Source organism: Mauremys reevesii, linkage group 8, assembly GCF_016161935.1.
Source record: "Mauremys reevesii isolate NIE-2019 linkage group 8, ASM1616193v1, whole genome shotgun sequence".
Classification (NCBI taxonomy): Eukaryota; Metazoa; Chordata; order Testudines; family Geoemydidae; genus Mauremys; species Mauremys reevesii.
The window spans coordinates 91,861,254-91,882,122 of NC_052630.1; the positions used below are offsets into that span (position 1 = coordinate 91,861,254).

The 20,869-nt window shown below is 45.0% G+C and overlaps 1 protein-coding gene across 1 annotated transcript in view; it reads right to left on the bottom strand.

Annotated features, from left to right (window-relative positions):
- Positions 1-10,031: 10,031 nt before the first annotated feature.
- Positions 10,032-20,869, bottom strand: part of PGM1 (phosphoglucomutase 1) — a 32,802-nt gene continuing 21,964 nt past the window's right edge. Inside the window, exons 5-11 of the mRNA XM_039485706.1 lie at positions 19,598-19,788; positions 18,715-18,869; positions 17,481-17,596; positions 13,704-13,839; positions 12,709-12,892; positions 11,421-11,555; positions 10,032-10,319 (exon numbers count right to left, since the gene is read on the bottom strand). Coding sequence (XP_039341640.1) covers positions 10,230-10,319; positions 11,421-11,555; positions 12,709-12,892; positions 13,704-13,839; positions 17,481-17,596; positions 18,715-18,869; positions 19,598-19,788 — 1,007 coding nt within the window. The 3' untranslated portion in view covers positions 10,032-10,229. The remainder of the gene's footprint in view (positions 10,320-11,420; positions 11,556-12,708; positions 12,893-13,703; positions 13,840-17,480; positions 17,597-18,714; positions 18,870-19,597; positions 19,789-20,869) is intronic.

The following is a 20,869-nucleotide window of genomic DNA, read 5'->3' on the forward strand; positions in this document are numbered from 1 at the left end:
GAAAAGCTAGTCGTTGGCTTCACAGTTTATGTAGTCATTTAGGCACTTCAAAGATATACGGTAATTTTAAAATCTGAATAAACTCACTGTTTACAGATAAAATTTCACAGAAATATATGGGGGCAAAGAGGGGGTTGAATCTGTTTTCAGCAGGGTGGCTTGGCAGGGACCCTTTACCAATGCTGCCACCTAGAGAGAAATATTAAGTATTACACACTTACCAGCTCATAGAAAACCAAGGGACTGGAATTTTCTGCTAAAGCATTGTATCTCCTGGAAGGGGTCTACCAATGTTACAGATCCTATTGCCTTCATTCTAGGCAATAATTTCATATAACGTCCCGTGGGTAGGGGTGAAGGGGAGGAGTGGAGAAGAAGTGGGAATCAGGACAAGCGATGCAGGAAGTGCAGCTACGCCAACGAGATGCTACCCCACGTCCTGTGTAGCTGCAAGCCCCATTCGAGAGCTTGGCAGCTCTGAAATAACGCAATCCAACATCGCCTAGTCAGAGCCATACTGCCACACGTGGGGAAGGTGGTCATGAACTCCACCATCCCTGGAGCCGACAGCCAACTGTGACCAGACATTGTCATCACCAATGAGGACCAGAAAAATATCATGATGGTGGATGTCACAGTGCCCTTCCGCGACGCCCGAGCTCGAAAGGTAGAGAAATATGCTCCTCTGGCTGAAACCTTGAGAGCGTCAGAGCCCTGGGTACCTGGGACCCCAGTAACAAGTAAATGTTGAGAGAATGCGGAATCGGTCAGCGCTATACTCAGCTGATGTGGCAACTCACGGTGTTGGACAGGGGTGAAAGTAACTTAAAGGACTTACTGGTACTCTGGAGTCCTGAGCAGGAGGAGGAGCCTCAACCAGAAGAGGCTGAGGCCTCAACAGGAAGAGGCAGGGCCTTTAAATCCCCAGGCCCTTTAAATCGCCGACAGAGCCGCAGGGGCTCCCGGCTGCCGCCGCTACCCCAGGCTCAGGCAGAGATTTAAAGGGCCTGGGGCTCTGCTGTGGTAATGGTGGCCTTTAAATCACCACCAAAGCCCCGCTGACGCTACCCCAGGGCTCCTGCAGCGGGGCTCAAGCAGTGATTTAAAGGGCCCGGGTCTCCGACCGGGTCTCTCTCTTGCTTGTATGCTGTACCGGACCGGACCAGCTTACTGTCACCTCTGGTGTTGGATGCCATCAGGTGGTCAAGGGACATCTACATAGAACACATCACCGGACATCGGCAATACCAGGAGGGATGAGCTGGAGTGCCGATGAGAAGCACAGTGGGGAAAGTAACTGAAAGACTTTCCTCATGGATTGTAAGTGGACAACCTACCCTATATTCTCAGTTACTGAGGGACAATCCTCACTCATTGCTATATTTGCTTTCCACAACCAACTCTCTGTATAACTTTTCATGAGTGATGTACCTGAATACTTGGATGCTAATATCTAAATTGTATTCTTAAATTCATTCACCTAAATTTGGGTTATTGCTGATTATGCACTATAAGTATCTTATGACTTTAAAAACGAACCTTGTACTTGTGGATAATCTAAGCACTATGCCCAGATGTACAGACACTCTTTTCTTAACCTTTGAACTAACCTCGTTATCTCGAGACTGATTCTTGCCTGCATATTTATACCTGGCTCTGGAAATTTCCACCACATGTGTCTGACAAAGTTGGTATTCACCCACCAAAGCTTATGCTCCAATACATCTGTTAGTCTATAAGGTGCCACAAGACTCTGTCGCTTTTCTTAACCTGTGTACTATATAATTTTTTATCATTAGCTTTAATAAAATTTTTAAATGTGATGAGTTCGGAAGCTGGGAACAGCACAGCCTTTGAGGCAGGAAGTTTGTTTATAAACAGAGGCAGGGTGATTACGATAACCAAAGGCTTGTCGTTAAAGTAAATTAAGGATCCTTAGATGATCCTGAAAGCATTGTCAGGCACTCCAGTTAAAAGATAGGAAACATTGGTAGGAATAAATGGTGAGAATGGAGAGAGGCAGAGGTAAATAGTGGTGTCCCCCAGGGATCTGTACTGGGATCAGTGCTGTTCAACATATTTATAAATGATCTGGAAAAGGGGGTAAACAGTGAGGTGGCAAAATTTGCAGATGGTAACTATCTTGAGTAATTTTGCAAGTCCAAAACAGACTGCAAAGAGTTACAAAGAGATCTCACAAAACTGGGTGATTGGGTACACAATGGCAGATGAAATTCAATGTTGATAAATGCAAAATAATGCACATGGCAAAATATAATCCCAACTATACATACAAAATGATGGGGTCTAAATTAGCTGAACCCATCAATGAAGAGATCTTGGAGTCATTGTAAATAGTTCTTTGGAAACATCTGCTCAATCAACAAAGCTAACAGAACACTGAGAATCATTAGGAAAGGTAGAGATGAAAAACAGAAAATATCATATTGCCTCTATATATATCCACGGTCCACCCACATCTTGAATACTGCATGCAGATGTGGTTGCCCCATCTCAGAAAATATATATTGGATTTGGAAAAGGTACCGAGAAGAGCAACAGAAATTATTAGGGGTATGAAACACCTTCTGTATTAGAAGAGATTAAAAAGACTGGGAATATGATAGAGGTCTATAAAATTATGAATGATGTGGAAAAATTTAATAAGGAAATGTTATTTGCGCCTTCACATAACACAAGAACCAGGGTCACCCAATGAAATGAATAGGCAGCAGATTTAAAACAAACAAAAAAGTATTTCTTCACAGTCAACTGGTGGAATTCTTTGCGAGGGGAGTTGTGAAGGTCAAAACTATAACAGGGTTCCAATAAGAACTAGTTAAGTTTACTGAGGCTGGGTCCATCAATGGCTATTAGCCAAGGTGGGCAGGGATCCAACACCATGTTCTGTATGTCCCTTGCCTCTATTTGCCAGAAGCTGGGAATGAGCAACAGGGGATGGATCACTTCATGAGTGACTGTTCTGCCCATTCCCTCTGAAACACCTGGCATTGGCAACTGTTGGAAGACACAATATTGGTCCTACTCAGTATGGCCATTCTGTCCTTATATAGAACCCAGATATATCTGCCCCCCTCCTCCCCAACTGTAACCCACTAGACCCACTACCCTCCCAGAGCTGAGATAGAACCCAGGAGTCCTGACCAGGTCTCTCTCTCTCTGAAGAGTTAGTAACAAAGAAAGAATATACATTAAAAATTTAAACCCAACTAGTGTCCCTTAAGTTACTTACCACAAGATGTCAGAACATGTTATTAGTAGAGCTGAGTGGGTTTAATATTTATTTTTCTTTCTTTTATAAAGGTATTAGATGCAGGGCTTCTGTCAGCTAATTGCTAAGTTATCTGCCAAAAAACTAGAGTTTTCAAGTGCATAAGTAGCCCCTGGAATCATGGTTAAAATTGTCCCCCCCACACCAAAATTTGAAATGGTGTCTCTGGGCTGAAGGCACAGCTGCCCTCAGGGAAGATAGTGGCCCACCTATGCTATGAGCAGGAAGAGACACTCACTCCTTTTGAGCACAATACGAGAGACCTTTCTCAAAATTGCCACCATATGAGGGCAACTATGGCTTCAGTTCCATTGACTACAGTGGGAGATGGCAGACTGGGCCATCTGTGCAGAGGCCTTTACCTCCTGGCACCTGTTGACTATAAGCATCACGCTTCCTGCAGGAACCATGTTGACAGGGTCTCTTCCATAGATGCTGCCCTGGAACGTCCCTAAGATGGAGGAGGAATCTGGTAATTAGATGCTGAGTCAGCATTAACTTACCCACTGAACTCCTGCAGGATTGAGGGAGATAATCTTGTAGGCCTGGACCAGCCTTAGACAGTTCCCTTCCAATCCATGGAGCCTGTGAGGCCAACAGGGCTTCCACAGAATCGGCAGAGAATGATTCCATGTGGAAGACACTCTTCTCATACAAACCCTGCCTGTATCCAGCTGGCATTTGTTTTCTATGTCTGCAGGAGGTTAAGGTCCATGAGCTATTTATAGTCCTTGATATACCACTGTGTCCTTTAATGTTTTTAACTCTGTGGTACAAGACTCGGTCTGAAAATTCTGATTCTTCATTTTCCAGGAGGAAGAAGGGTCACGTGATGTCAAGAACTCTGCTTTTTTAATAAACTTGATCTCATCAGCATTTTGTATGAGAAAACTTAGTAACAGGAATACATGTGAAGTTTGGCACACAGATTTTTCAGTTTGTAATATTCATATTACTATTACTAATGCTCAGGAGAATCCAGGAAATATATACTGCATTGCACAAACATAATTTAAAAGCAGTTGAATGGATTTAGCTCAAACCTTCCAGAAAAATCCACTTTTGGGCTAACACTGGAGAATTCTAGCCCACTTTTTTTCCTTGAGTAAATTCTGACTAACTCCGCATAATGGTTTAGAATAGCTGTCCCCACTCACCCTGGGCTAGACCAGTTACCCTTAGTACCAGGCCAGTTGATTTATCCAAGTACCATGACTTTACCTCTGTATTTGCATCATAGGGATTCCCTCTAGTAAGCATATAGAGGAGTTTTTGGCACTAATAGAAATACTGAGGTACAAAGTCTTTTTCTAAGACCAAATGGGCAAATTTGCAAGGGTACTACTCTATCTATAGCATCCACCAACAGCAAACACTCATAAGGTACCTGAGAGGCTTTGGGTGGTTACATATATGCAGATAGCATGGAATTGTTATCGACCCACTTTTGCCTAAAGCATTTTCCTTGTCCCATTCATACATCCAAAGCAACTGACCTAAATTGCCATATTGAGAACAAGCCCAAATGACAAATTGTCTCTGTGGGGGAGGGATAATGACAGAGGGGAACATTTCAATTTTTGCTTTGTAATACTACAAGGTGAACTGGAAAGAAACAATTGGAATCACCTCACAGCTATTTGTATGGCCTCTCAAATAAAGCAACAGCAATGAAGCTAGCTGTGAACCAAGTTCTGGATATGTTTATAATAATTCTGGAGTCCATTTAGATGATTGGATCACACTTCCAATAGACTAGGCTCTTTAAAAGAGAACAGCTTTTAATGAGTAGCATTTTATTGAAACTGGCACCAATTTCATCAAAAAGAACTCAAGACAGAAAGAGGCCAGCCATAAACTGCAGGGTCCCTTGGGCACAAAGACTGTAAAAAACAAATCAGGCTGAGAGATGACGCTGAATTGTTTTTCCCCACTAGTCTCAGCAATGTAACTTCATTTCTAGTTTTTTATTTTGTGGTCCAAGTTGCAACCCTCCCTTTAAGATCAGAGACCAAGGGGAAGAAACTGAAGGATTGAACTCAACAGTAACACATATAGACCTGTGGCATAGGGAATAATATTCTCCCAAACTGAGATACAAGCTTCTGCTGTATCAGCGGAATGCCTTGTAGCTGGATGACAAAGCTGAGCACACATGTATAACAACTGTTGATCAGCTGTTAGTACAATTAAGCCTGTGGGCATAGATGGGCACATGCCACATACACAACAGCTTAAAGTGGTTAAGTTTCTGGGGTCAGCTTTTCTTGTGGTTGGGCAGGCTTTGCTTTTGTTCTTTAAGGTTTTAAAAAAAAAAAAACCCTGATACCAATTTCTCTGTTGAACTGCACCTGCTGCGTCAGTGATCAGTGTGTCAGATACTGCCCCCCCAGTTGGAGAGATTATGCAGAGGGTGGGACACAGTGTTGCCTACGGAAAGTCACCCGACAAACTCTGAAAAGTCACTGGATGTAGCTGTTTAAGGAGTAAAAAATGTAACTAAACGAAATGTCCAGATAATTCAACAGAGAATTACACACACACACGCAAGTATAATCACAAAATCATTCACAGGCAGCGCAATAGTGTTGTTAAAATCCATTTCATGTTCTTCTTACTACATTCTGCTGGACACCAAGTCAATATCACTACGTCTCAATTGAGCATCTCCTCGGAAGGAACCGCATTCCAGGGCTTCTTGGGCTGGGATCGCTATAATCTGCTGGCGAGGAAAAGAAGTTTCTGGAGGCTAATTAAATACTTTGCTAAAGCCAGGCACACTTTGGAGAGAGCAGCACATTAGCCAGAGCTTGTTTTTAGCCAAATGTGTTCTTTCGCGCTGCTATGTACCGTAGTAGGTAGCACACCCTGTGACGCATGGAAAGATGACTAATGAAGTAGGCAGGGCTGGGGAGGCAGGCTAGCCAGTGAGGCGAGCCGGATGGATGGAAGGTGGGGTGGGATGAGACAGGGCCATGTGCCCCAATGGGGTGGGGGGGGCACTGTGCCTCCAGGGAGGAAGCCCTCACTACAGGATCAAAAGGAGAAGCTAGTTTGATTTTGCTCCCCTTTACTCCTTCTCCTGGCTTGGCCTGGGGTTAGCTGCCCAGCTGTTTGCAGAAATCAAACCCTGGAAGCTGGCGGAAGGGGTCCGGCTAGTGGATTTTTGTTTGTAAATCTACTTTCTTGGCTCCCGGAAGCATCAAGCTCAGGTTAGGCGAATGCCCTCTTCCCTCTGGCTCTGGGCCCTCCCTTTCACTGACCTGTAGGCTCAAATCCAGGCTGGCAAGGCTCAGCTGAAATTAACCAACCCCAGCCGACCTGGGTGCCCCGTCTCATCCCACCCCACCCTTCTATCCATCCGGCTCTCCTTGCTGGCTAACCTGTCCCCCCTGCCCTGCCCGCTTCATTAGCCATCTTTCCCTGCATCGTAGGATGTGCAGAGAGAGTAGTAAGAAAAGCATGGATTTTATTAACACGACTGAGCTGCTTATGAATGATTTTGTGACTATACATACTGGTGACTTCTTTCTCTGAATGTCACTGTAATTGGCAGTAGAAGTTGCTAGATTTCTCACTGGTCACTTTGACACTTATTTTCTCATTAGGGAAACCAAAAAGTCGCTAAATCTAGTGACAAAGTAGCTAAGTTGGCAACTGCGAGAGGCAGTTGTTCAAATTTCAAATGGAGTGCAAACTTCATCGTGTTAGTTGCAGCACTGGCATGGCTTTACAATTTTCGTAAGTGCTAATTTTCATAGACTCTAAGGCCAGAAGAGACCACTGTGATCATCTAGTCTGACTTTCTGTAGAGCACAGGCCATGAATAAAATGGACTCATAGTTCTTTACCATAGTCCTATTCCAAAATTGTGTAAAGTGATGGGGGTCTCTGTACTGTGGACATCTGTCCCTTAGGAGCTGGACTGAGACCACCAACTCATTCCGCATAAAACACTGAACAGCCATCGGAGGATTACTTTCAGTTGTTACCAACCTGAGCAAGATTTGAAACAGTGACTTAGAAAGCCTCCATATTTCATTAACTATCTCCTGAGTCAAACAGTTGCATCTCTTTGATACAATGGGGTAACTGCCTTATGCCAAGACTGCTCTTGGACTCTGATTTTATTTGCCGTTGATAATATAAGCCCAAAACCTAAGAATTGGGTTGGACCACATTCATTTGCAGCTTTTAATTGCTGGGTTTGACCCATGCAGCATGTATTTTCTGCAATTGCTTTGGAAGAAATTATACACTTTGCTGGGCTTTTAGATTCAAGGCAATTGTACTTCTTTAAATGACTGTGGCAGTGTCTTATTTGTTTCAAGTTTTTTTCTGTTCTTTCCATCTAGTACAGGTATGCAGACCCCTGCATCTCTGCAAAAGCGCCTTTGAGATATTACTTATAATCAGGGCCAGTGCATGGATGTTTCGTGCCCTAGGCAAAACTTCCACCTTGCGCCCACCCCCACCCCCTGCAGCAGCTCCCCCCCTCCGCCCTGAGGCGCCCCTGCGGCAGCTCCCACCCCCATCCTCCGCCCTGAGGCACCTCCCACCGCCCCAGCTCACCCCTGCCCCGTCTCCTCCCCGAGCACGCCGTGGCTGCTTCATTGCTCCTGCCTCCCAGGCTTGTGGCGCCAATCAGCTTAGGTGCCGCAAGCCTGGGAGGCGGGAGAAGTGAAGCAGCCACGGCGTGCTCGGGGAGGCGGTGGAGCAGGGGTGAGCTGGGGCGGGGAGTTCCCCGGCGTGGGGCCCCCCCCCCCCCTTACTTGCTGCAGGCGGCCCTCCCCGCGCTCCCCTGCCCCAGCTCCCTCCGCCTAAATGCTGGTGGCGACCGGGGTGGCCGAAGATCCGGCTGCTGCGATCGCTGCCAAAGAAAATGCCGCCCCCCAAATCCTAGTGCCCTAGGCAACAGCCTAGGTCGCCTAAATGGTTGCACCAGCCCTGCTTATAATATATACTGTAAAACTAAGGTAAAGGTCAATAGTGTCCAACATACAGTAAAGTATAATTCAGAATGAACCAGAAATAAGTCAGTCTTATTATGAACTAAGGTCTCACTCCTGCAAGCCATTCATATTTGCAAGTACCTGCACCAGTATGGAGCTGTGTTAAAACCAAAAAAAAATCCCCAGTCGGACCAAAAGCCTGGTCTGACATCATGAATTTGGATTCCTGATCCTGAGGGAAGAAAAACGGAAAGCTGTGGAGGAACACGTATATTCTTGACGGCAATTTTCATAGTAAACAGGGACTCTTATTAAGGATTTTGCCACAGACTATATTAGGTAATGGAGGTGCATCACCTCATCAGACCGGGGGAAAAGGGAGATTGTCACTTGACATTGTTAAGTGTTGCTAAGCTGAATATATTCATGACACTGTCCTTGGCTGGTTCCTAAGAGGCTAAATGGTATCCGAGGGTGTTAAAGGCGACTACTTGGGGGAAGTGCTGACTAGATCTCAGATTGGTTGGCTCTGCCTCCCCTATCAGCTTTCTAAGCTGGCTGTTGTTGGGTTCTCTCACTTTCATAGGCAGAAACCAAGGGAATCTCCTCTCGGTTTTCATCCACTTCAGAGTTTCACAACAGTTTTTAAAAGGAATTCCCGATGCTTGTGTAATAGCACACCTCTGCATGGATCATCCACAGCCAGAATTGAACCTGGAACCTCAGGATGTTAAAGCATGAGCTTCTACAACCCTGAGCTATGGGATCCCAGTCTGTTAACTGAGGCAGTAGCAGGTTCATCAACCTCTGTATATGGCTACGCCACCACTAGACGGGACAGAGCACCATACTGTATTAGTGTAGGTTACATGAGCATGAGAGTCACAGGTGGAAAAGCAATTCAAGCCATTCCCATCCACAGAGCAACCATTTTTGGCTTAATGGCTTCAAGAGTATAATAAACAATGTAGTCATTAGTGTCTGAAATCTTATTAGTTCAGCTATCTTATCACTACACTACATTTTGATGAGTTACATTCAGGGTGTATCTTTCGTCTTCGAAAAACAAACCTATTACAATTTTAAGCAATTTTTTAGAAAAAGCACTCATCAGTAATACTGGTCCATTTCACTTTAACAGCCTCTCATGCTTATTATTAGCATTGTATAGAGGGGTTATTGATTCACCAAATGTGGCAAATAAAGATCAATTTATATAAATTCGTTCTTTAAAAAAGAAAATTATCAGGCGGGGCATGGAGGGTGGGGGGAGGGACATCAAGCAGCAATACATGTAATTGCACTTTCTGAGGACCTGTCTACATGACATGGCAAAGCACGCCAGAAGGGTGCCATTTGTAAAGATCAACTAACCTGTTGCACTCTAACTGCCCCATGTAAACCCTTCTGGTGCGCTCTGTTTGAAACAGGACCGTATTAACACAAACTGGGTATCTTTTTTTGGGGGGGGGGCGCTACATAGGGCAGCTAGGGTGTAACCTGTTAACGAGCTTTACAAATCAAACCTGTCTAGTGTGCTTTGCTGGAACCATGTAGACAAGCCCTGAGACACCACATGTAAAAGAAATTATGGATAATCAAGAAAGGGTACTTGCACTATCATGAGATAGAAAACAAGGCCATTATCACCATTGTTCTCTTCACAGCTTTTTGTTTTAGCAAGAGAAAGAAAAATTACATATGCTAAACCAAAAGGCTATGCTAAGTGAGGACTATACCCAAATTCCAATAGTGCCATGTGACAAAGAGGCAATGCGTCAGTATATACAGTGTAAACATGGGTGATTCTGGTTTATTAATAACAACATCTAGCCTTTTATCAGTTTAAATAATACTTTTAAATAGAGTTAACGTTGCTTTTAGTGACCAATTTGATAAAAAGGACTGGATGATTTTGTTTGACTCATTCAGCACAGTCGGCCGTTTCAGCGCTGCACGCAGAGAGCATCAGGTCCCAGACTTTTTCATGTGATGACTGTGGGGCCGGTGCGGCCAGTTCTTTCATGGAGCTGTGAAAGCTGCAGTGCAATACCAATGAGAGGAGCCAACATGACCTGCCAAAAGGAGAAAGACGGATCAAAACCCATGACCAATGGCATGTTACCGCTTGAGCCTTTAGCGCTCAATCTCTTCTAACAGATTGTTGAGTGTTAGATCTGAGTCCCTAAAACACAGTTCTGAACCCTCATTCACAACGGATTGGAGTACTATTATTTCAACGTTGTGAAACGTAGCTGCTATACAACCAAGACGAACGGTGAATTCTGCCCCAGATAGGAAGACAGATGTAGTAATTCTATGGAACTTTACAAAGTGAACAAATATTGTTACTTTGGCGACTTCTATACTTCTCAGTTCTATGCTGTTCTGAAATCATGATTTTCCCATATTCCACAAATGGCAAACGATACTCACTCAACCACAGTACCCCATCCCCAATATAACCACATTATTTCCTTTTTTCTGGCTTAACAGGTTGTATAAAAGAGTTCAGAGACATTGATGGGAGATGTTAAAAAGGTGCACAAGAGAGATTACCACCATTTTTTTTAATGGAACCTTGGAGAAGGTACATTAAATCTAGTGCAGAACATGACAACAGATTCTGTTATCTCAGGGCTGCATAGTCTTCCATGCCCCATGGATTTTGGGGGATTTGTTTTAAAACATGTAATTTCCAAATGTTTTTCTGATCCTTGGGGATTCACTTCTCCAATCAAAAGTACCGTTCAGCTTTGAAGCAGTGTCTTCCCCAGCTTGTAACCAAATACTCAACCATGCTGCATACCACATAGATAAGTAGACAAAATAAAATGCAATTGTGGAGGAAACTGTGATGAATGCTGAATAATAAACTACTTGCTCCATATGGAGTAGAGAGATTTAAGGAACTGTAACACCTGCTTCTGAAATAGTTGTCACCTCATAGTCAGAGGGGATGGGACAATTTGTATAGTGGGGGAGCTGAGAACCATTGAACCAAACTGTAAACGCTATATATGATGGATACCACTTTGAGCCAGGGGGTGCGGCAGCACCTCTAGTTCCAGCACCTATGCTCATGGTGGCTCTCTCAGCCATGCCCCCCTCAAAGAAGGGAGCTTTTAAGAAAAGGCAGAACAGAGTGGTACCAAAAGTCTGGATACGACAGTTACCTGTGGATCTTCATATATTTTTGGAGCATCTTTCTCATAGCTATCAATGTATAGTCGCACAGTCGCTCCAGCACTGCCGGTACCGCTTAGTCTGAAGATGATGCGAGAACCATCAGTGAAGATGAGCCTTAAACCCTAACAAGTGCAAATGAGAACAACAAAATTAATACACACTCGTTTATATGCCTCTTCAAATACCTGATGTACCTTCCAGCAAACCTGTCATGTCATTTCACCTGTCATTCTTCATCAGAGGGCAACAGAACTTGCAAATAGCACCCTGTTTGTTCCGCTGACTATATGTCCCTCCTGAGCCACTCTTGAGCATTTCCTAGATTATGACAGATTTTTAATCCAAAGTATCATGAAGACCCTAGTCCTATTACTGGCTTGGGAGCAAGAAACCAACTCTGATTCTCTGCATATCAGCCTGTCATGCTACCACTGCACATCCGTGCAAACTCCATTTAAAGAAAATAATTCAAACATTTAACATGCAAAGTAACAATTCTCGGTGCTTCTGTCCATTATTCCTTTCCAGTTAATATGCCCCTCTCCCCACTCTGCTGCAAACCAGACCCATCTACAGAACAATTTTATTTAAATAACTTGCATAGTACTAAGTAACTCATCTTGTATATATTAAATAGCCCCTTGACTTTCAAATGCTGGAATTCAGTCCTTAGCTACCGCAGCTCTCTGACAGCTGCTGCAGTGCTGCCTGAGTTCTGCAGGATGGCAACAAAGCCTTGCAACAGAGTAACAGGATATTTGCCTTTTGGAATCACTAACCTAGAACTAAAGATTAGGGGCCTGAGCCATGCTTCACCTGGTTTGTACCACTCTTTCTGTGCAAAGCAGCCCTAAACCCAGCAAATCCAACTCCTGAAGGATCTCCCCTGCACAGAAAAATCCTTAGGTAGTGCAAAGTCATCATCATAGCTCTCACACAATCTTCCATCGAGCTGGCGGAATGGGCAGAGGCCAGAACAGGCCACCCCTGCACCATGGTGATCCCTGGGTGCCCTAACAGTGTTGTTGGGACCACTGTCAGCTGGGTCAGGTTAGAACAGCCTTCCAGGCCTCTCCTCCTTCAGTCCCTCCTTGGCAGCACCAACCAGAGGCCAGGATCTGGCCTATAGTTATAAAACGCACGTAACTGGGGGTGGCGGGTGGTCTTTAATAGTGGGATAAAGCTTTTGGCACAAAGCTAAGGATAACCTTGCTGAAAATTCAACTGAAAATATCTAGTACTCCAAGTTATTGACAAAGTAGTTTCCAGTCTCACCTGGTTTCTGGAGATGCTTCCATCCACAGGATCACTGTATTCAAAGTTATCGGCTTTCTCGACAGTGTAAACTTTATCACCAGCTGACAGCTGCTTTCCCACAAAAGAACGGTCAAACATCACAGTTTCTAGATCCTTCATCATTTTGTTAGCTCCATCTGCGTCCACCTCCTCATAGTCATATCTAGAACCAGCCACGGTAAAATGAAAAGTTAGGGAGGCTTTATATTGGTGACAAACAATGTTTTGGGAGCCACCACTTTAAAAATATCTCATTTGATTTAAAAGTTGGGTTTAGCCCCTTATAAATGGTCTCTTCAGTTCCAGGCACCCGAGAGTCTTACAGTTGGTTAAGCAAATCCCACAAACAGTAACAAAGAAATACATTGGAGTGGGTGAATTTAGCAGTTATAGAACAGCACTGGCTTGTGGTATATTGTTTATTGCTATTTCAGTACTGCCAGAGTCCCCACACTAAGAACAAGATGTGCTAGGAGCTGCACACCCCGTTCAGCTCTATCACTGAAGAGCTTACAAATTAATTTGCCATTTGTGCTATCAATGCAGATGCTAGTCTTTTATCCTGCATAAAAATCAATACCCAAAAGAAGGTGTTGAAACAACATACGGGCTTCAATTTAAACTGGGCAGAAAGCAGAATTAAGACTAATAGTCTAGCATTTTAAATTTACCCCGAGATGCTTTAATATTCATGGCACGTAAAACTGAACTGCTGAGACATCGGCAATGCCCTAAAATAACAAAGCTGAGTTAAGGACAGAGAACCAATCCCAGTTGTGGAGGTCAAGGTTCTCCCAGTGTAAGTGACACACTTCACATGGTTTTGGAGAAGTTTTCAGTATTTAGCAGTCAGGGCACTTGCCCCTTCTTAGCATTCTCTCCCTTCTGTCCCAGGGCTGGGAATTGAGCACATTCTGCTCCCTGCAAAGGGTCCTGCTTCATAATGGTGAGCCATCACCTGGCTCGTCCCTCACCTCGTGAAGAAGTTCCGCCCATATTTCTGCCAGTGATCTTTCAGGATGTCCTCCACGCTCTGTTTGCGGACAGCTATTATAGACAGCCACGCCAGGACAGCCCACAGCCCGTCCTTTTCACGGATATGATCAGAGCCTGCAACGTGCAAAAGCAGAAACAAACCGAACAATTTCCTTCACTTGAGAGTTCGCGGTAAAGCTCTCGTCCATCAAGCTGCCAACCACACAGACTTAAACCAACACACATGATGAATTTTAAGAACTACATTTACAGGGCTCATCTGTTTTTAACTATTGTTTTAATACATGAAGACAAATTAATTCCCCACCCATTTTGGGAAAGTTCTATGGCATATGTTATATAGGAGGTCAGACTAGATGATCACATTGGTCCCTTCTACCTTTGGGATCTATGAACTAGACATTTAGGGACAGATTTTTAAAAAAGGTATTTAGGTGCCTAGTGGGATTTTTAGGTGCCTAGTGCACCTAAATACCTAAAAAAAAAAAATCCCACGAGGTGCCTGAATACCTTTAAAACTCTGTCCGGTAGCTCCTTAAGCTGGCTGGTTTACCACTGAGGGTTTATACTGAATTGTACTGCTAGGGTATTGTACTGGGGTATTATTCTGATGATATTTTACAGTTAAAATGAGAACGTAGAGCAGGGGCGGGCAAACTTTTTGGCCTGAGGGCCGCATCAGGTTTCCAAAATAGTATGGAGGGCCGGTTAGCGGAGGCTATGCTTCCTCAAACAGCCCGGCCTCGCCCTGCCCCCCCTATCTGACCCCTCCTGCTTCTCGCCCCCTGACAGCCCCCCGGGACTCCAGCCCCATCCAACCTCCCCTGTTCCCTGTCCCCTGCCAGCCCCCGGAACCCCCACCTCTGACTGCCCCCTGCCAGCGCATCCAACCCTCCTCTCATTCCTGACTGCCCCCCCGGGACCCCTGCCCCATCCAACCACCCCTTCTCCCTGACCGCCCCTGGAACCCCTACCTGCCCCCCACTGCCCCATCCAACCCTCCCCCTCCTTCCTGACTGCCCCTCTGGGATCCCTGCCCCCATCCAACCCACCTGTTCCCCGCCCTCTGACTGCCCCGACCCCTGTCCACACACACCCTGACCACCCCCCAAACTCCACTGCCTTCTATCCAACCCACCCTGCTCCCTGCCCCTTTACCGCGCTGCCTGGAGCACCAGTGGCTGGCGGTGCTACGGCCGCACCGCCCAGAGCACTAGGACAGACAGCCGTGCTGCCTGGCTGGAGCCAGTCACGCAACTGCAAAGCACGGAGCACCAGGTCAGGCCGGGCTCTGCAGCTGCGCTGCCCCAGGAGCTCGCAGCCCCGCCACCAGAGCACTGCGCCAGTGATGGAGTGATCTGCGGCTGCGGGGCAGGGGGAACAGCACGGAAGGGGCAGAAGTGGTAGCCTCCCAGGCCAGGAGCTCAGGGGCCAGGCAGGACGGTCCCACAGGCCAGATGTGGCCTGCAGGCCGTAGTTTGCCCACCTCTGGCCTAGAGCATATAGACAGGCACCCTTTCCCAGCAGGTGTGCATATCCAAATAAAGGTCCTATATAATGTATCTGCTCATCCCTGGAATAAAGCGCTCAAGTAAGAAGTCTGAAATTCTGTCATTTTGCATTACACCGAATTTTTTAGGTTGTGTTTAGATTCTGATTGATTTCAGAAGGTACAAGTTTGTTTCCATTTTGTTGGACTATATATGATTGCCATAGGTAATGTCCCCTCAGCAGTTATACGTGACCCACAGGCTCCCTCAAGCTCCATACTACCCAACTAACTTACAATACAGAGGATTTCATTCCTCTTTAATTCTCTGAAGTGAATTACGTGCTAGATTGGCAACCCTGGACACGCCTCCTCTTTTTATCCACAAAGCAGATACAACACAGGCAGTGTTAGTGCAACACATGCGATCCTGCCTTCTGCATCAACCTTGCCAGCATGTTGATCTGTAGGGAGGAGAAGCTTCATGGCCATGGAGTCATAAAATCATAAACTTTTCACTCTCTCGCCTGCTCTCAAAAGGTGCCCGTTATAGCGTGGCGCGCACTTTCCTGGGTTGGATGGAAACTACCAAGCCATTTCACATGGGGCATCTGATGGCAACGATTTTAGGACACTATTCATCTGGGACCACCTGAAAATCACTCATCTGGAGCCATCCCACAGCCTAGCAGCAACTCCCTAGGCCATCCAGTGCTTTTCCTTTCTAGGTACAGTCATTTACTTCAATTCTGGTACTCGCTCATACACTACCCACACACTAGGGCATTTGCATACAGGTACCCAGTGCAATGACTCAAACAGTTTTACTTATGATAATCACCAAGATTTCTTTGCTCTGTTTATAGAGAGGCCTTGATTTTTCCAAAACTGTCCTTCCTCTCATCCAGAGAAACAGCACTTGCCCTCCAAAAACATTATCATCAGTGAAGACCGGCCCAGAACTGCAGCAAACATCCTTTAACCAGAGGCTCGTCCATGATGCAGCTTGTCCAAGAAGTCACGGCCAGACAGCTGTGATGCGTTCACACCAGAGGCTGATGGCACTTCAGTCAGGCAGCTGCCACTACAAGTCCCAACCGTGTGCTGCTCCATGTTAAGCAGATGATTAAGTCCATCCTTATTCAGCAAAACCTCTAAGCACATGGTTAAGCAGGGCCGCCCAGAGGATTCAGGGGGCCTGGAGTCTTCGGCGGCGGGAGGCCCCCGCTTAGGCGGTAATTCGGTAGCAGGGTGTCCTTCCGCGAGACCCAGAGCAGAAGCAGCTCCGGGGTCCCGGGCCGCGCAAGAGTTTTCCGGGGCCCCCGGAGTGAGTGAAGGACCCCGCTCCAGGGGCCCCGAAAAACTCTCGTGGGGGCCCCTGTGGGGCCTGGGGCAAATTGCCCCACTTGCCCCCCCCCGGGCGACCTTGTGGTTAAGTGCTTTGCTGAATCAGGGCTGGAGAGAGCAAGAGATCTTTTATGTGAATCAGATGCTGATCTCCTGCATACCAATGAAGACCCTGAAGACCAGCGTTGCTAGAGCAAGGAGGAGGACTCAGATGTTATGTGATGGATGCAGAAGAACCTATGTAGTTAGCCCTGAAACTTCTCTTGGAATACCACACACTTTGTAGCACGTTATCTTATGCAAAGGGAGTTCTATACATTTTAATTTCCCTATGCAAACTGCAGTATTAAGTCACGTGCCCACCCCCAATAGATTTACTAAGATATTCATTTTGTATCTCAATTCACCTTGCTTCAACAATTCAAAGGCAAGTGTTAATTTAACCTTTATAAATCAAACCTTGTTTTTAGAACAGGAAAACCAGGGTCCCATTAAGCTCAGAGATTTAATAGCAACCTGAAACCTCCCCTAATAAAACCGCATTCACCAAACGATATTTCTTCCCAGAAATGAAAACATTTAGAAGGTTTTCCTGGCCACCAAGAGTTGAAAAAATACATTTAGCACTGCATTTAATCCCCACAGACCCAATGACCAGCTAGTGAAGGGGCCCTTAAACTTCCTGAATAGACCTTCCTGAAAGGAAAACTAGCTTTTCCCTAACTCAACTAACCAGGGAACTTTTACAGTTGAGTATATTTTCCATCAGTAATTTTTGTGAACAAATTTTGTTTTTATGATTTTGGAAACATTAACTCCTATACGTGAAAGATAAATCCCTCTGCTCCAGAAAGAGCTAAACTGTGTTTAAATGCGAGGAATATCATCATCATTAATGAGATTAGGAACAAAAACTTACCAGTACCAAAACTTTCCTCTCCACACAGAGACAGTTTGTTTGCATCCATTAAGTTTCCAAAGAACTTCCAGCCAGTTGGAGTTTCAAACAAAGCGATCTTTGTAGCTTTGGCCACCCTTCAAAGGCAAGAAAGGTAAGTTATATCACAGCTGGATAGTTAGCACACCCTTGTGAAATGCTGCAACAGTAACGTTAGTTGTTATCAAGCACCTCATTTAACATAACAGTGAAGGCAAATCAGTCTGATTTTTTTAAAATAATAATTCTTTGTATATTCGTCCCTTGCTTTATTCCTGTGTTACCTTGGGGAGGGGTGGGGAGGGGACTGATTGGGAAGTGCAGAAGAAGAAGAAGAAAAAAAAATACCTAGCTCCTATGTAGAATTTTTCATCAGCAGATCTCAAAACACTTTACAAAAGGAGGTCAGTATCATTATCTCCGTTTTACAGATGGGGAAACGGAGGCATGGGGAATTGAAATGATTTGCCACTCAGCAGACCTGGAAACAGAACCTAGTTCCCTCAAGTCCCAGTCAAGCGCTGCCTCCCCTACTGAATAGGTTTCAGCTGATCATATGAGTACAAACTGCTGTTCTGGTGGCATAGGTACTGGAACTAGGGGTGCTGCTGCTCCCTGGCTTGAAGTGGTTTCCATTATATACAGGGTTTACAGCAGGGGTTTTCAAACTGGGGGTTGGAACCCCTCAGGGGGTCACGAGGTTATTACGTTGGGGGTCGTGAACTGTCAGCCTCCTCCCCCAAGCCCTACTTTGCATCCAGCATTTATAATAGTGTTAAATATATAAGAGAGTGTTTTTAATTTATACGGGGGGTTGCACTCAGGCTTGCTCTGTGAAAGGGGTCACCAGTATAAAAGTTTGAGAACCACTGGTTTATAGTTTGGTTCAATGGCTCTCAGCACCCCCACTACACAAACTGTTCCAGCCCCCATCCGGTGGTTAGTGTCTTCAGTCCCTCTTGGCCTCAATGGGTGTTGATGGCACTTAGCATCTCTCAGGACCAGGGTCTAAGCTGAAGAAAACCCAACCGCAAGTTCTCAATAGCTTTTGAAACAGTATCTTATGAAAATGGCTTTTAAAAACTTTATTCCCACTAAAGATATTGTTTCAGGCATGTTTTAATACAGTCACTGCCGGAGAAGAGCACAATTCACCCACCCCGGAAGGTTTAAAACTGACATGAACAATTGTCAACCCTCATACCCCAAGTCCTACCTATCAATTGCTCCACTGGTAGGCATGCTTCGCGCGAAGCCACGAACGCCGGTGTGCTGAAAGTAAGGAATACTAAAAATATTGGCAGCGATGACAGCAACAGAGTCTGAAGGGTTAACGAAGAACCCGTGCTTCCCTAGAATCATGTTCCGATCCTAACGAAGATGACAAAGGAGGACAATTCAGTTCTAGCTACAACTGTGCGCACAAAGGTATCAGAGTAAACATTCTTTTACAGGCACACCATATAAAACCATACAGCACCACAGAGTTACTTTCTACTGGATTAAAGTTAGCGTGGAGTTTTGAATCATTTAAGCAGCATTGTATCATTAATCTCTTGTTTTTGCATAAACTTCAAAGCTTGTTAAGTATAATGCGAACTTTTTAACCAACTACTATCATAGTGACAAACTAGAGCAAGCGATTTTTGTTCATACATAACTATAGAATGGGAGGGAAATCCCTCATTTCCTATCAATTGTACTGTGTGAGCATCTGACTGGGCACCAGTGCAGCGCTGCTGTAACCCATTTGGTCCTAGTCTGCTCCCACTGAAATCAAAGGCAAAAATCCCAATCACCCACAGGAGCATCATTATTAAATGTCTAGTCTTGGCATCTTTGCATAAGATGTGGATGAGCTACCATTTGCCAAGTATCGCTAGACTGCAACAACCTATTCAGCTTTAACATCCATGGGAATTCTATCCGCTTAGGCCCAGGATAAATCCAGTGCAGACTGTGCATCAATGAATCCATCAATCATTATTCCAACTGAAGCACTTCCTTTTAAGGCTTGTGCCCTAGTGTTTGTAGTTAAGAACAACTAGACAGTGCGGTGGGGATGGGAGGTTCTGTAGAACAGCCACATGCTCATTTACCCCATCTCCATCAAAGGCAGCTCCAAAGTCATACTCTCCAGTCTTCATGGACTGGACCAAGTCAGCAGCATAGGTTAAGTTTGGGTCTGGGTGGTGACCACCGAAGTCCTCTAGAGGTGTACAGTTCACAGCAGAATTTGCAGGAGCTCCAAGCTCCTCACACAGGATCTTCTTTACATAGGGGCCCATAACTAACGGAGCAAAAAAGGGAAACAATGAAACATTTTATTTTTGAAATTAAACTTCAACCAGCTGCACGTTTTGTTCGAACTACGATTCAGCCAGAGGCTGCTTGTCTACTATGAGAAGATCATTCCATTTTAATACACTGGGAGCATGTGGGTTTTTGGAATGTAGAGCACTGTGACCCTGACACTTAAACACAAGTTGTCCCAAAGTGTTCAGTGAAACTACTCATGTGCTTAATGTTAAGTAAGAGCTTAAATGTTTTGCTGGATTGGGGCTACAGTGACAAGATCAAGCACCAGAGGGGTAGCCATGTTAGTCTGGATCTGTAAAAGCAGCAAAGAGTCCTGTGGCACCTTATAGACTAACAGACATATTGGAGCATGAGCTTTCGTGAGTGAATACCCACTTCATCGGCTGCATGTCGGATGTATGTATTCACCCACGAAAGCTCATGCTCCAATATGTCTGTTAGTCTATAAGGTGCCACAGGACTCTTTGCTGCTTTTAAAGATCAAGCACGTAGTTACTCAATGTGTTATTGATACTGCGGTATGTCCTGGATGTCCAAGTCCTGGACCAGGACCTCACAGTGCTACATGCTGTACAAAAACACAACAAAAAGATGTTTCCTGCTCCCCAAAAGCTCACAATCTATATATGTCATTGAGATGGCCCGTGGAACAGGAGAGAAAATGGGAAGCCTGGCCCTGAACATCTAACAATATAGCATGATATTCTGTGTTTCACACACCAATAAGCAAAGCAATTTAAAAAAAAAAAGTTAGCATGGAATTTCAGAATTAGCATGACTGTGGTATGAAGAAGACGGAAACAGGGTGCTGAGAATGCCCCACGGAATAAGCTTTACTGTAGGATCATCATGGGGAGGTTATCGACAAAGTCTCTAGGCACACAAACCTTGTAAAGCAAATATTTCTCTCTATACTACATAGTTACAGCCTAAGGCTTCAATCCTGCAATCAGATCAAGATGGACAGACACATTGTGGAGCCCAATTGACTTCAATGAGGACTTTACCTGGATTTAAAATTCCTCCTGCACGAATCTGGTTGCAGGATTGGG